The sequence below is a fragment of the Accipiter gentilis genome, chromosome 31 (assembly GCF_929443795.1).
Source record: "Accipiter gentilis chromosome 31, bAccGen1.1, whole genome shotgun sequence".
Lineage (NCBI taxonomy): Eukaryota > Metazoa > Chordata > Aves > Accipitriformes > Accipitridae > Astur > Astur gentilis.
Window position 1 is genome coordinate 15237012 of NC_064910.1, and position 16505 is coordinate 15253516.

At 37.8% G+C, this 16505-nt stretch overlaps 1 protein-coding gene across 1 annotated transcript in view; it reads right to left on the reverse strand.

Annotated features, from left to right (window-relative positions):
• PUDP (pseudouridine 5'-phosphatase) overlaps nt 1-16505 on the reverse strand; it is a 73431-nt gene that overhangs the window by 23312 nt on the left and 33614 nt on the right. Inside the window, exon 3 of the mRNA XM_049834697.1 lies at nt 8988-9217. Within this exon, the coding sequence (XP_049690654.1) occupies nt 8988-9217 (230 nt within the window). The remainder of the gene's footprint in view (nt 1-8987; nt 9218-16505) is intronic.

Genomic DNA, 16505 nt, shown 5'->3' on the forward strand with positions numbered 1-16505 from the left:
TTGATACATTATCAAGACAAATGCAAGGAAAAAAAAAATTATTCCTGCCTCCCCACCCCCCAAGTAGGGTACCCCAAAGACTAAGAACCAATTATAATCCTTCTTTCCTCTTCCAGACAGATACATTAAGTGAAAGCAAACCTTGACCAGGTTATTTTTCGCATGGAATTTCAATGAGTTTTTTCATCTCCATAAGACAAATACATCCATAAATAAACATGCACTGCAGTAACAAGGGCAACGTCTGGAACACTTAAGAGCTAAATTACTTTCAAGCCATGCAACATCTCATTTTTCTTCCACAAATATATAATAAAGACTGCCAGCATGGAGGGGGGGAGGGATGTGCACACGCAAGCACACATGCCTCAGGAGAAGAGAGAGAGAGAGAAAATCAACCATGTGAACCGAGAGCACGATAACTGAAAACAAACCAAACCAAACAACTTTATAACTGTCTCCTTCCTTTCATTGTCTTGTAAATATAAAATAGTGGCCTATTATGGATTTAGGGAAAAGGCACATGTGTATAGCAGATCTTCAGAAGTCATGGATTGTTAGATGTGGTGTAATAGCTCACATTCTCTCTACAGCCATGTCCATTACACTTACGAAGCTGGAAGATGAGCTTTGTAATCACAGACTTCATCAGCCCACCCAGGAGACACAAATAAGAGCTACAGGTTTAGACTACTTAGAAGCTGAGGAAGGTGCAGGATTCAGCCAACAGACTGTCCAGCAGCAGATCACATAAAAAGTACACTCCACTTGAGTGGTGTGATCTTCGCACCCCAAGCTGTAAGCTTCTAGTAGTATTTCAAGATGGAGGTGCCAACACATAAAACTCTACATTGTTCAATACCTACTTACTTTCAATTGCCTAACAGGCAATTTAAAGGTACAATTTATTAATAATTTATTCCTTTAAATTTCTCCAGTGTCTGTCTGAAATCAATAGCTTCTCCAGCGGGGCAAGGTAGGAGGGAGGTAAAAAAACCACATTCTGCTGTTTGTTATTTTTCAGTGCCCCACAATAGCAGGAATTCAAGAGCTAGGCCAGCAACACATACTAAATACTCAAATCACAACTTGCCATCCAGAAATAAGTCTTCAGTCACACTGCAGAACAAGAAAAGTAAAGGCTTTATAAATTCAGGAAAACATTCTAGTCAAGAACCTTCCTGAATAAACAGCTGGTGTACCATGTGGTAACTAGAGTAATCCCCAAGGAAACCCCAAAAATGGAAGGCTGAACTCCTCAGGTTGAAGAGTGCTCAAAAAGCTGTTTTCCCCAATTCTTTGAGGAAGTATTTCACACAGTGGGCAAGATAAAGGACGACCCTCTCTTCTGACCTGCTTTAAAACGAAAACAGAAGTCTCAGATCACTGTTATGTTCTCTGTGGAGTCAATTTTTCCTGACACTTTAGGAGCGCGCTGGGTCTACTTTTCCAATTATGCTTTACAGAAGATTAACTGCAAGAGATGTTTAATTCCTGAGAAATGGACATAGGCTGTTGAGTTTGAGCAATTTTCGATGCACACATGAAAGCAAAAAACCTCGTTTCTCAAAAAACTATAAAGTCAGAGAGGGAGGCTCCTACTGAACTTAGCACCTCATCTTGGTTAGAAGGCAGACAAGTGGAAAAGTCCCGTTCTCAAGCCAATAGATGTACCCTTTCAGATTTCACTTGCTATCACATCTCAACACTTCAGGGTATGCCTGCATGGAACAACTAAACTAATCTGGGTACACACAAATGATGCAACATGCTTCATTCACCTCCCAGTCACCCCATGTACAGTAACAGTAAAATCTGCCATATGTCACCTAAATTCGTCAAGAGACCGAACCCTGCTTTTGCTGCAAACTTAAGCACGCCGTGTGTACACGGGAGCAGTGGTTTCAAGCTCTTGTGGCACCGAACGAGTTGCCCAGCAGTCCCACAACCTCCCAGGGAGCATCGTCCCCACCAAACACACTTCTGCCAAGGAGAGTCTGCTCTGCTCTGCTCTCCTTGGAAGCTGGCCATTCCGCAGCACAGGACTGCGAGGCTCATGGGAACGCGGAGGGAGCACAGCCTTGCAGGTAAGGGACTTCAAATGGGCACTGTGCAAGTAGTGAGGAAACTCTCTCCAAAAAAGCCCAACAAGAAAACACACAGAACAGAAACACCCAAACATCTCAGACCTTCAGTCAGCGCACTAACCACCTGGCTACCCAGGAGCTGGCACCAACAGATCAGATGATGCAGGAAGTTCTTTATTGGCTCTAACCCATCAACTGCCTAATTTGAATTAATGAACTAAAATGACATCAGTAAAGACAAGAAAGTCAACTGGCTTCTTAAAAGAAAAGCCCAATTTCTGCTTTCTACCTCAAAACGCACCGGCAGCTAGAAAGAGTGGTGGAGCAACAGTGATCCCTCTGCATGCAGTAAGCAGCCGCTGGCACGTGCTGTATCTGGTTCTGTACAGACTGCAGTGTACGTGAACAACAGTCATCTGCTACAAACTCTTCTTCGTCCATCTGTCCCACTGAATGCAGCCTTAAAACGCTTTAAAAGTCAGGTGTATTACAACCGTTGTGATCGCAGGCTATACCGCTGGAAAAAAGCAAGTATCTAGCGATGTGCTAAAATAACTGGTAAAAATTGTGAGTCCAAGGAGATAAGTGAGCAGAGCTTGGGTGAATCAGAATGGTTTACACCATGAACAGCTGTTTAGAAGAGTGTTTCAGCTGAGGAAAGATCAGGAACATAGGCCTATTCAAAGGACAGACTAGAGCCAAGGTTGAAGAGGTAGCCATTGGTGTAGGTTTGAACTAAGTTGAAAAATGTCTGTGTATTTTTACATTTAATGCTTTTGTTATTTCTAAAATAAAATGCCTGATTTGAGAATTGCAAACATTCAGGAAAGAGTGCAAGTCAATTTATTTTTAAAATGGAAAAGGGGCAGATTTATGATGACTAAAATATGTGATTCAACAGCAGGGATTCCAATTTACAGCTCAGTACACCACCTAGAATGGCTGTTCATGCCTTTGTAACTTCTGTACCTTATTTCAAGTACTCCTAATAAATTCAACCACCAGGTATACACAAGGAATAACAGAAACATCACTAATAAAATAACTGCTTATCTGAAAACCATAATAAGTGAAATACATACACTACACACATGCACTAAAAGTGGTGCAGTTGAAGGCGGGGAAAAAAAAAAGTAGAAACAGGAAAAAAAAGGAGGGGAGAAGAAATAAAAATAGGGTTTGGCATGCTTTAACACAAGATCACAATAATAATAGTCACGTTAAGTGCTAAATCAGCCTTTTTTACCCTCTGTTTTCCTTGTACAACATAGACTAAAATTACAAAATGGTCATAATGTTCTGACTCTCTCTTACTCTTTCACTACATCTTTTGTAGCAAAAAAGTCTCAGAAAATTTCTCTTTGAACTTCTCTTTTCTATGACATAAAAAGTCCACTGAGACTCATAAATCCTAATGCCATTTAATCAGTCTGAAAAATTTTAATGAGCTCTCACTAGATTTGGTACAGAGATTATTCGTAACTATGGGATCAATTAATGAATTAGAAATGGAAGAAACTACAAAGAAATAGTGTTTTAAATTAAGGCGATGATTTACATCACTTGGAACTTTTTCAATAGAACAGATTGATTCTTCATAAGAGAGTTATGACCATTTGTATTACTATAATGTTTTCCTCTTTTTAAACAATGGATATAAATGGTATTTGTTTGTTTTTAAATTGTACTACTAGTAAGGTCCTTTATTTTAACAGAAAAGCCATAGGCAAACCAACCAAAATACTAGAAAGAAAAACCTTGACCCACCACATCCTCAAGTAGATAAATAATGAATTCATGTGGTTTTAATGACATGAGTATATTGGAAGTATGTATAAATGTTTGCATGGGAATGTCTGAAACCCACTGAGTTAGAGCCATATTGGAAAGAAATTCAGTACCATAACATTTTTGTTACTATGAAACAAAACTGGTTCAAGATAACATTGAAAAATTGTAGTTGATATATCTTATATACAAATACACACAGAAACACACAATCAGCAAGGTTATTATGAACTCTTTTAAAGCAAAATTTAATATTCTAATTTTTATAAATTCCAAATTGAACAATTTGAGCCCTTTTATTCAAAATGGAACAGAAAAATTTTGTTTAGCGAAAGCACTTTTGTTCCCTTCTTTTTTTTTTTTTTTCCAGATCAAATCTGTGAAATCTGTCACCGAATCACAGGATGACTGACGTTAGAAGGGACCTCTGGAGGTCACCCGGTCCAGCCCTCCTGCTCAATATCTCCAAGGAGGGAGACTCTACCACCTCTCTGGGTAACCTCTGCCCTTGCTCAGTCACCCTCGTGGTAAAAAAGTGTTTCCTGATGCTCAGAGGGAACCTCCTGTCCCTCAGTTTGTGCCCCCTGCCTCTGGTCCTGTCGCTGGGCACCGCTGAAAAGAGCCTGGCTCTGTCTTCTTTAGCCTCTCTCTTCAGGTATTCACATACTTTAATAAGATCCCTCTGAGCATTCTCTTTTCTTCTTCAGCAAACTGCCCCATCAACCAGGTCGTTAATGAAGATGTTAAGCAGGACTGGAGCCAGTACCGACCCCTGGGGCGCACGACTAGTCACTGGCTTCAACTAGCCTTTGTGCTGGTGACCACCACTCGCGGGGCTCAGCTGTTCAGAGAGTTTTCAACCCACCTCACTGCCTGCTCATCTGGCCCATACATCAACAGCTTCCCTATGAAGATCTTGTGGGAGAGGGAGTCAAAGGCCTCACTGTAGTCCAAGCAGACAGCAACCACTGGTCTCCCCTCATCTGCCAGGCCAGTCACTTCAAAGAAGTTTATCAAGTTGATCAAGCATGATTTCCCTTTGGTGAAGCTATGCTGCCTACTCCCGATTAATTCTTGTCCTTAACGTGGCTGGAAATGGTTTTCAGGATTAGTTGCTCCATCACCTTTCCAAGGATCGAGGTGAGGCTAAGTAGCCCGTAGTTCCCTGGGTCCTCCTTCTTGCCCTTCTTCAAGATAGGAGTGACATTTGCTTTCCTGCAGTCTTTGAGCACTTCTCTCAATCACCCTAATTAATCAAAGATTATCAAGAGTGGCTTTGCAATGACACCTGCCAGCTCCCTCAGCACTTGAGGGTGCATCCCATCAGGGCTCATGGACTTAATTCACGTCCAGTTTGCTTAAGTAATCCCTGACCTGATCCTCTTCCAACAAGGGCACATCTTCCTTGCTCCAGCCCTTTGCTCCGGTCTCTGGGACCTGGCATTCCTCAACTGCTACATTCACTACTTCAGCCTTTTTCATGTGCTGCGTAACCAAGTCCCCCATCTCATTCAACAACAGGCCCACATTTTCCCTAGTCTTCCTTTTGTCTCTTACGTACTTAGAGAAGCCCTTGTTGTCTTTAACGTCCCTTAGCATATATAGCTGAATATACCAAATTCCACAGTGGTGTCATCAATGAAACTCTGCAGCACATTTTAAAGTTTCCCTTAAAAGGAATGCCCATTGTAAAAATCTGAAACATAGTAAAACGTGAAACAACTTATTTTCCAAATTATGATCATACAAAGGTAGGAAAATAATAAAAAAAAACCCAAAATAATACTTTGGTAAGTTTTTTTCAATTGTCCAAATAAAATGTATGGAAAAGAACATAGTGTTTTGAACACTGTGGCCTGAAATTTCTACAATATTCAAGCACACATTGTTTCTACATGCGTAAGGCTCCAGCTGGCTTTCATACAAGTTGCATCTGTGTATTTGAGAGCAGAACTTGGCATATATTTAAAAAAAAAATTTGAATGTTAGTAAAAGACAGAATTTCTAGTATTTAATCTACAGATCACATTTTGATTACCTGACTGATTGAATTAATTACTCAATATGACAGTGCATTGCTACTAGTGTTGGAAGTTCATATGAAACTTCATGCATCACATGATAGTAAGACCTAGGCTGAATCTGCAGGATGTATCTTGTTTGAAATTCCTGTGCTGTGGTTTCATCATTGTGCTTATTAAGTTCCTAGTTAACCAAAGACTGCAAACCAGAAGGTCAGCAATTAAGAAACTACCAGGTGCACAATTATGACATCCTTCAGTGATAGTAAAGCAGACATCATATCCATTTTTATATCATTTTAGAACAGCCTACTTGTGTAAGTATGCGTGCACAGCAACAGTCTCAGGCTGGTATGCCACTACAGCTAAATTCTGGATTTGGGCTTCTATGGCTACACTGTATTTTTCACTTGGAGCAGCACTGAAGTTCTGAAGCAAATCTGAGAGTCCTCAGTTGCTATGTGATGGTTTGTTTCACTAAGTAGTTTTGGTGTGTACTAGGTTACTTTAGCAAGAAGCTGAAGTGGAAGTCCTCTCCAGGTGCCTATCAAGCAATCTCCAATGCTTAAGCAGACATAAAGCTCCAAAGAACCTTATATAGCTTTCAGCCAGGGATCAGAGTAAATGTAATCCAACAAAAAACATTCAAATCCCATATAGCATAGATGTATGGGCCTAAGCCCCAAATATACTGCTCTAATAATTTGTTTCTCTTGAGTCCAATTACTCGCTTATGCAGACATTACCTACGCCTCCTGATATTTTGCTGCAAACTTGCATGTTACTGATTTTTACCATGAAATCCAAACCTGTAATTTTATTAGTTCACGGCCTGGGACTAAACACAGCAGATGCCATCACTACGCTGCAGTTGGTCATGAATGTTTCAGATAGTTTCGCATGTACTGTTTTGATTTTTCTTCTTGGGAGTTCTGTGCTTGTGCTAAATTCACTACAACATTTGTGACGTTTGTAGATACGACAAAAAAAGTTCAGCTGAATTATCTGCACTAAGGGAACTCTGCTGTTAAACTTCAGATAAAGGAAAAGCATGGGTTCAAACATTTATGCTCTTCTTCAAAGAAAGGTTGAAGAAGATAACTATACAAAACCACTATGAATACTCTGAAATTTTCTTTGTCTAACATACCTTTAAAGTTTAAAATTGTTAACTGTAATGCAGATGCTACTATTACCTTCAAATATTTTTTCATTATTAATACAGCTAAGGCTACTCACTGCTGAATAAATAAAAACATCTACATTACAGTGTCACTGTTTTTGTTGTTTGGTTTTGGTTAGGTTTTTTTAAATGTTTTTGTCCTTCTTGATTATTACCAACTTATGACTTTTCTGAAATAGAGATAAATAAACTACGAGCTTTGGGAAAGCTTTCCCTCTGGATATTACCATTCTAATGAAGTAAGCTCCTCACATGAAGTAACAGTTGAATTTGTCATTAACACAGCTGACAATCAATTTCCTCATCTCTCCTTCAGATACCCGTTACAACCCAGCTTTATATAAATTCTGAATACTTTTTTCTCTTTTACTTTCAGAATTACAGAACAGCTTACAGCCACACCTCCATCCAATCGAAAAGCATGCATTAGACACCTCTTATCCTGTTTCAAAAAACCACACTATACAACATTAAAGGAACACATCCTGATTTTTTGTTCCCTAGACAACAGTTAAGCAAGAAAGAACAATTTTAGAAGAAAGCAACATTAAGCTGTGGTTTAAGCTTGTTTTCAACTCCTCTCATACTCCCTCCAAAACCTTGGGCTTCTTCCCAGTATTTGCTCTCAACTGAGTATTAACATGTTCGAAATTCGTAACTACCTGACTCTAAGGTGAGATTTACAGCCTTGCTGTTCAGATTCTTCAACATTTATATCATACCATACATACAAGGCCAACTCACACAAGTACCCAACATGTCCATACAACCGCCATCTGCATGAACATGACCATATGCATTTATTGTATCTTTTCTGAACATCTAAGTTTCCAAATGAAGTTGATGGCACACAGAATGTCAAGAGAACTTCCAACAGAAAAAAAGAAACCCAAATCAAAACCAGTTTGGTTAACACTGTTCATAGTACGCCACCGTGCATCAAACTTATTTCACTTTGTATTCCCAGGCAATGCAAATACCATTTAGACTCTGGGTGAGACCTTGAGGTATGAAAGGCTGAAGAATCTCAGCTAATCATTCTGTATGTATTTGTGTAACCATTTTTTCTTCAACAATCCTATCAAGAAAACAGTAATCACAGTCTAATCCACTTAAAGTTGTTTCTTAACAATTAGTATGTCATGCATTTTTCTGCAGTAATGAAACTCCAAAACTTCAAAACTTATGTTCCACTCAGGACAGACAAGAAGTGAGAAAAATATTTTAAGGAGAAAGGCAATTTAATTTAAAATACAAGTGAAGACATTATTTTAACTAACTCTCAATTTATCTTTCAAATATTCTCCCTACAGATTTCTATTTCAGAATCAAGTTTGGGAAGTTATATATAAGAAAGAAAACCTAAACACCTCTACTATTTGAGAAAGATTGCTCAAACTGATCGGTTTTAAATCAGAAAACAAGAATTATGATCTCAGAGATTTAGAATGCAACAGGAAAGAGATGGCTTAGGAAAAATATATGCCCTCTTTACAAAGAAGTATCTTTAATGTTTAGACACTTAAGAGGTAAATCAGCCACGAATGTATGAAAAATAAACTGATCTATGTTTAAATAACTGTTTCCAAACTTTGAGTAGTGAAGTTAAGCTTGCAGATTTATGCACAGAGAAAAATCATTACACTTCCTATTACTGCACACTACCATGTAGTAAATCAGACCAATCTGCATTACAAACATTATACGTAGTGGGGGGAAATTATGTTTTCCAAAAATCTCTTGCTTCAGCAGCATAAACACCTTTGAAAGCAGAGGCTGCTGATTTTTATAATATTTATATTAAATCTTAATCTAAGTATTTATCATGTTAAAAAATCCAAATATCCAAATATAGCCCAAAGAGAGTATTCCTAACTTTTCAGTTAATTTGCTCCCACCCCTTCTTACCTTCTCTGGAGGTGCAGGAGGGTGAAATCTCTTTGCACAAACTAGAAATGCATCAGGCTCGGGCTTGCCACACTTCACCTCAGGGTCATCTCCCAACACAATATGATGAAAAAGACCAAAGAAGTCTTTGTGTCTGGCTGTTTTCATCTGAAATGTCACTTCAGCTGAGCTGGTGGCAACAGCTATGGGTATGTTGTGTTTGTGTAAATGACGTATCAGCTTATCAACCCCTGCAAGACAAATACATACATTTTATTTTTATATATATGCATATATGTAGGTACCTACTTACAATGTAGTTAGCAGTACTTCAACAATGGTGTCTTACTGGCTATAACAAGCTATTTCAATCAGTTAGTGTAGAAGAAAATTCTTGCAATATCTGAAACGTTCCTTCTCCACACAAAAATCATGGCATATTCCTCAAGGTATATACTTGTTCTGTCATCAAATGATGCTTTTCTCGAAATACGCCAAAAATGGGTTCAACATAATTGCCTAGGTACACCCACCACCCACTAGAAGCTCCTTAAGCAATGTCCCCCAAATTACGTGTATTTATTACTTCAAACTCTCTGTAAGTGAGAGAAAAGCACACAGGGGAACATTTTCTTTTATACACAGAGTTACACTACTGAAAAGGGGGAGGAAAAAAAAAAAATCAAAGAAATATACTCTTCTCACTGAATTGTATAGTTTTAATTTCTGAAGCAGGTATCCAACTGGCTTAAACCAGCCCCTAAGAGAGCTCAGTTTCTCTTCTGCAATTACTAAAGCAAGTAACACTGGGCAGAGGAGGGGAGCTGTCAGTCACAGTTGTTAATACCAGAGCTTTATCTGATTTATCTTTATCTGATGCTGTGAACCCAGAGTAATGAACACCTCAAGCCTAATGGGTAGAAACTTCAATCTGATCCAGTCTTCTAGAGAAGGTTAATGCAAGGAACAGTGAGAACACAGCAGTCTGTGTAAGAGGGAAACATACTTCATTATTTGGTGCAAGTTTTGAGTTTCCTATGCAGAGGTTTCAATGCAGCATTCTAAATGCTGGATACCTGTCCCAGACAAAACAATTAGCAGTGTCTAATGAAGAACAAGAGCAGACACCCAGTCTTCACCAATTCACGCGAGAAAACCCCGCCAAATCTGAAAAATCATTTGGGCTCTGCTTCTTGGCAAGAACCCAAACCGTGTTGGACACCAGATATTAGTTTCAGGTAGCTAAGCCTCCGACTGACTTCCATCTCTTTGAACCCACCTGAGAACAAGTCTTTGTTTTCATCTTCCAACTATATGAATTTTTACCCCACTTTTCAAGCCTGGTTATACTACAGTAATCTTACTCCCTTCCTCTTGATTCACTGTCATACTTATGCCTAGTCCCTGCTCCCTCAAAGCATTCCTACTCCTCATGTTAATTTAATTCTTTCCTGTGCCACCCTGTCATCTCTAATTTGCATATCCCATGTGATCCAGCCTTTCTGCTCCATTTTGACAATTCTATAAACAACAACCTTATCTGCAGTACATTTTTCCCAAGTATAGTCATACGCCCAACTTTGAGAATTAACAATTACTAGTAAATTTGTGCATTAACTAACCCATCTATCTGGAAATATGACCTGTAGATGTGGCCCTCTGCAGATTTCTTCTGTATTCTCCAGAACCTAATCAACCAATTAGTAACTGACATTTCCAGCTCCATGCTTGTACTTGAAGACAGCCTTTAAACTATAAATACATGCACTTCTGTGATGTTAGATTTCCAGTTGGACAGAAGTAACAAGTGTTGTTCCTCATCTAATGTCAATGCATCCCCCATTTAAAAGCCTTCCTATGCCCCCTTAAATGGTTATACTAACAGTAAGCAAGTGCATTTTTTCCCAAATGATGCTACTCTGTCCTCTTACTGAAATACGATGCTAAATACAAGTTAACTTTTTATTCCAGATACAGTTTCTGTCTTCATTCTGAAACATGTGAACTAAGTCCATATTAAATTAATGGAAGTACTAAGATCTCTCAATGTAAAGCAGTAGCCTAAATGTCTTTTTTAAAATAAAATGCATTAATTCAAAGGAATTTATTCTAAATAATCTGCAACATTTAGCAAGGCTAGCATATCGTGTCTGTAGTAATATAAAGAAGTTGAAAGATTACACAAGAAGACTTTTCCTATCTTCTATGCCCTTGCTACGATATTGTTAGTTTTCTCTGAAGTTGTGGTCTTTTCAAATAGCTGATTTTCTTCAGTCCCACTGCATCACAGCTTCAGTTCATCTGTCACAGGGTATGTTTATTCTATGTTTCTATTGGAGGTAGCACTGCTGCAGAAAGGTTATTTCTTCAGGGTTCTCTCTTCTATACCCCCACCGCATCATGATTTCAGCATGTAAATGTGTGTGTGTGTGTGTGTGTTTACTTTCTCTTTTTCACTTCCCCCACTACAAGGGAGCTAAAATGCGGCTGTCCCTAATAGCTCCAGAGAGTAAAGACTTACATTATTCAGAAAGTGCACTTTAATAAAAATATGCTACTTAAAAAATGATTATTTGCGTATGTGTGGACATAGCAAGACAGATTAGAAAAAATACAAGGGGAAGATCAGCTGCATAGAAAAAAAATTAAATTGCATATGGAAGAATAGCTAGCATAACTTAACAAGCTCAAGACAGTAGCAGTTGAAAAATATTTTCATTCCAGGTTTGTTATTTCTTTGTAAAAGCTATAGATCAACGAAGTCTATTTTTGTTTGCATCAATTGCCACCAGTATAGCTCTAGACACTTTGCCACCACATCAAATTACTGACAATTATTGTACTAATTCAGCATGTAATTCTTCATTAGGAAGATAGTATCTTTCTTAGTATCTTTCTTGTGCTTTTTGTACAGAAAACATCAACAGAACGGGAAGTAGGAAACTGCTTTACAGATCTGTAAGAAACTTCCCCTGGCATATACTTTGTCATATTTTGTATATCCCTTATAGCTACACAGATATTTTTCCAATCAAATGAAGACTTCAGTTACATGAAAACCAACCAATTAAAAACTAAATGGCTATGAAGAAGCACGGTGAAAATTCCTGCAAACTCGCTAACTTCTAACTTACTTGTAGCTACCACGTAAGGGATTGATGCCCATCCATCAGAGAGGGACCCATCTGCTAGGATTCCTGGGACCATCCTCCACCCCTCCTACTGAAAGCTTAGACACATGCAGCAAGTTCTTTTTTTTTTCCCCCCTTTTTCTTTTTTCTTTGAGCATCTTTGATTAAAAACAAAAAAAATAAAGAAAGATCAAAAGAAATAAGGATCTCAGTTTTTCCAGCATAAGGATATGCTCCTAATGTGGTACACATGCAATTAACGATGTTAGGCAGTATAACATAAATTCTTCAAGTAGTCTTAAAAAAAACCAGGAATAAATATCCCACATTGCTATGCTTTATTTCCAAATGCACCCTTTCATTTCAAATAATCAAAAAGGTAAATACTGCTTCTTTATCTCTTAAAATATTAAGTTTTGGAATAGACACAGAAGTATACTATATTCTAAATGTAATAGTTAAACACCAGTGACTATTGGAAAGAAAAGGTGAAAAGAATTCTAAGCTGAATTTAGTTACAGAAGCTGAAAAGAAGAAGGATCAACTTTAAATGTCAGCATCTTTAAAACCCGATTAATCACAAATGTCAATGAAGTTAACAACTTTGGGAAAAGAAAAAGAAAACAAACCAAACCAACAGAAAGGAGATTTCTTCTGAGACCACAGATGCATTTAAAAGGAAGAGATCAGCAATTTTGTTCTTAAAGTTGCAGAAAAGCATGTATTTTATATTTTATTTTTTTTAAAAAAAGGAAATATTATTCCTTCATTAGACTCCCAATGTGGTGTTTGTTCTCCTTACATTCAGCTGAAACCATGGTGACTAATACATTGGATCAACTGACAAACTAAAATTAAGACTTATACCGAACAACAAAACCCTTGGGCTAACTGTCACATTTTCCTTTTCATTGACTAATACAAACATGTACAGCAGGAGTTCAAGAAACCAAATAACGCTACGCTAAAATGATCTAACGATAGTCCCTATCTAATTATTTATATGCTATAACAACACTGTTTTCTACATGATTTTTGTTTTTCAGTTGTCACATTTTATAATCAAATGGCATTATTCATTATGAAGTGAAAATTAAAAAGACATAACTCCTGAGAGCTAATTCAAATTGATGGAAAACAAAGGGAATTTTTATTTTCCTTTTAGCTTTATATAGACATGAGCTCTGTGTCATATAGAATACTTCAGAATGGTGAACAACACATACATTTTTGCTACATTCTATTTGACATGCTTTCACATTTTTGTATCATCCCTTTTCTTGTGTTTGTCTACCACTGAACAGAACACTGTTCTTAACTTATGCCACTTCTGGAACTCCAGATTCAGACCTATTTCATGTGAAATGCCTCCAGACAAATAATGAGATAATATAAAGCTCTTCTATTTTTTTCTAAGTCTCCAATCAAACTTTTGTCTTACAAAGCATTTTTTTATTTTTCTCTTTTCCTACAGTGAAGTTTTATGAACATGTTATAGTAGAGTATAAGAATGCTTTTCAAGATAGAGAAGAAAGTGATCTCCATCATAAACTGGGCAAACATATGAGACAGGGAAGAGGATTATTCATGCCGCTTCAGCACTGAACCATAATTTCAGTTTCCTCTCTTCACCAGTTGAATGATTTCTGGTGTTCATATTTCTGCTTGCAGTTGATTCATTTGAAGGCATAACTACACCATCATGCAGACAATCACACACTAAGCTCTGCCAGTACCTTAACCTGAAAATCCACTCTTTGATGGTCTTGAAAGCACAAAGTCGTACAGTCTTACAGCTTCAGGAATACACCTGGCTTGTGTGCTGCCAGCATAGGGCGCAGGAAAAAGGTCAAAAAAATGCCCAGGCCTACACAGACCGTCCCATGGTCTTTTCTAAAGTCTGTTTCAATCCTAAAAAGATGAACATAAGCTACGTAAGAAAAAGCCCTTAAAAAATGAACGGAATTCCCCAAGGCCTTATCTTAAGAAAAAGCATACATTGTAAACAGGACCACAAGAAGTTAATATCCTACAATTTATGAGGTAGCTTTTATGAAAGTTAAGCTTCAAAATCACATTACAGGAGCTCCTACCTGGCTGAGATGGCCTCAAATAAGCAAAAAGTGGTGCTTTTTTTGTGGCAAATCCTTTCATGAACATCACAGCGTACTATACCTTTCTTGCATCTCTTTAGTCCTTCCATGGGTGCCACCTAGGTACTAACTATATCTGATTTCTAATTAGTAGTATTTAAACCACTATGTAATCCCAGGAAGACAAACAGGAACTCAATGGACAATGGGGGGGAGCGGTGGGAGTGGAGGAAGTGCGCGTGTGCGTGCACGTGTATATGTTTTTAAATTTGTTCTTTGAATGCTAACATGTTCTGCTAGAGAGGATATTTAGCAGACACATCCCCATTTTTCCCACCCTCAAACAAAACCCAGACAGCTTGCAGGGGTTTCGGTTCTGCACCAACCATCATAGATAATATTCCTTCATAGTTTTCAACTAATTTAGTTATGGTGTTAACCAATTTAAGAATATTTGGGGCAGGCTGGAACAGACAGCTATCATATACATTAATACCTTATATTTTTCCAAATGAGTGTTGTCCTTATTCAAACAATTACAGTGTTGGACATCTAATAATTGGAGAAATAGTATAATGTAGGATTACTTTGGTTCGAGACAGTAAATAATGAAAAAAAAAGCAACCAAACCAAACAAAACACCATAACTACAGCACATTCCTTATACTAATTAAAAGCAAGCATCAAGTAGCCAATGATACCAGGTTATATTGTGAGGTTTCCATAGATTCTGCCTGTTCATTTTCAGATTTAAGTGAAAGTTTAAGCTAAACTATTACAAAAAGCTAAAGGCTACATGTACAGAAATTATAAAAGCTTCAGAAAGACTTAAAATGATTATTTTGTGTCTTCCTCTGCTGCTTTTTTAGAAAGCAAACACATGTGAACTCTTATATCATAGAATCGTAGAATGAATCATAGAATGGTTTGGAAGGAACCTTAAGGATCACCTAGTTGCAACCCCCCCTGCCGTGGGCAGGGACACCTTCCACTGGACCAGGTTGCTCCAAGCCCCATCCAACCCGGCCTTGAACACTGCCAGGGATGAGGCATCCTGGGCAAACTCTCTGGGCAACCTGTTCCAGTCCCCCAGCACCCTCATAGTGAAGAAAAAGCCCCAAAATAGCAAATGGGTATTTTAAAACTGATATGAAGATGACTTTCTATGCCCAAAAGCTTCTCCACAGTTCAGTTACTTTAATGAAAGATATTTTCATTTAAAACCTCTCTCACACAAGCCTCAAGTCATTGTGATTATAGTAACAGCATTACTGTTATCTACAACTGCTGTGTATCCATAGTTTTGGGGACTACAGAAATACTTTAGAAAAAGTGAGTTATTTAGGACATTTTACTTTAAATTGTGTTATCCCTCTTCCCAGTTATTTACTAGTTATTTGATTATTTATCCAGTTAAACTCCTGTGCTATTCTTACTTTTTGTCTGTATTTTGTAATCACAATATGTAATTGGGTCTCCAGTTAATTTTAATTGTTGAAAAGATACTCATTCTCCTTACTTCAATAAGCTATACTGGCCACTCTGATTTGAGAATTTATTCATGAGTAGTGCTAGTCAAATTTATTTTATTGTCAACTGTAATTACAAGCCAGAGGAACAATTCTCTCCCTAAACTTTTTGATAAGAAATGTGCTGCTTTGAAAAATGGGGTGTGGTATTGAAACATGGTACAAAGTTCTTTTTAATCAAGAAACTCCCCTGTATTTCATCGGCAACCAAATCTTTTCCTATGTATATTTTATTGTATCTATATATGCTTGAGTTTTCTTGGACTTTTTTTTAATGAGCCACTTACTCTCTTCCAAAAAATATTCATTTTTCTTTTCGTTTTTTGGAGCTCAGCTACACTATGTAGCCTGTGCTAATAGAACTATACTTGCTAAGTCTTGTAGCTGACATGCAGCATATTCTGCAGAAGAAAAAACATGGCTACAGGCTTTTTTTAAAGAATACTCTCTTGATCAACAGATTTTTGCCCTGTACACTGAAATTTCTGTTGGAAGAACTATACTGGTCACCAAGTGCTTTTTTCACATAGCTCGCACACAAATAATGAGCCCAAATACAACTTCACACTCTTTTTGCAGACTTTCAGCACTCCCTCTAGATCTTCATACCTATCTGTCACAGGGTTGCTCCTCATTCACCCCAGTGTAGCTTTCTACTCACACTAACAGCATGAGAACAGAGGACACCTGCCCTCTGGGGCACCAAAATCAAGGCTCTTTAGAAACCCATATTCAAGTCCACTTCATTTTGTTGTAATGTTACACAAAACAAGCTGTCTGAGAGCT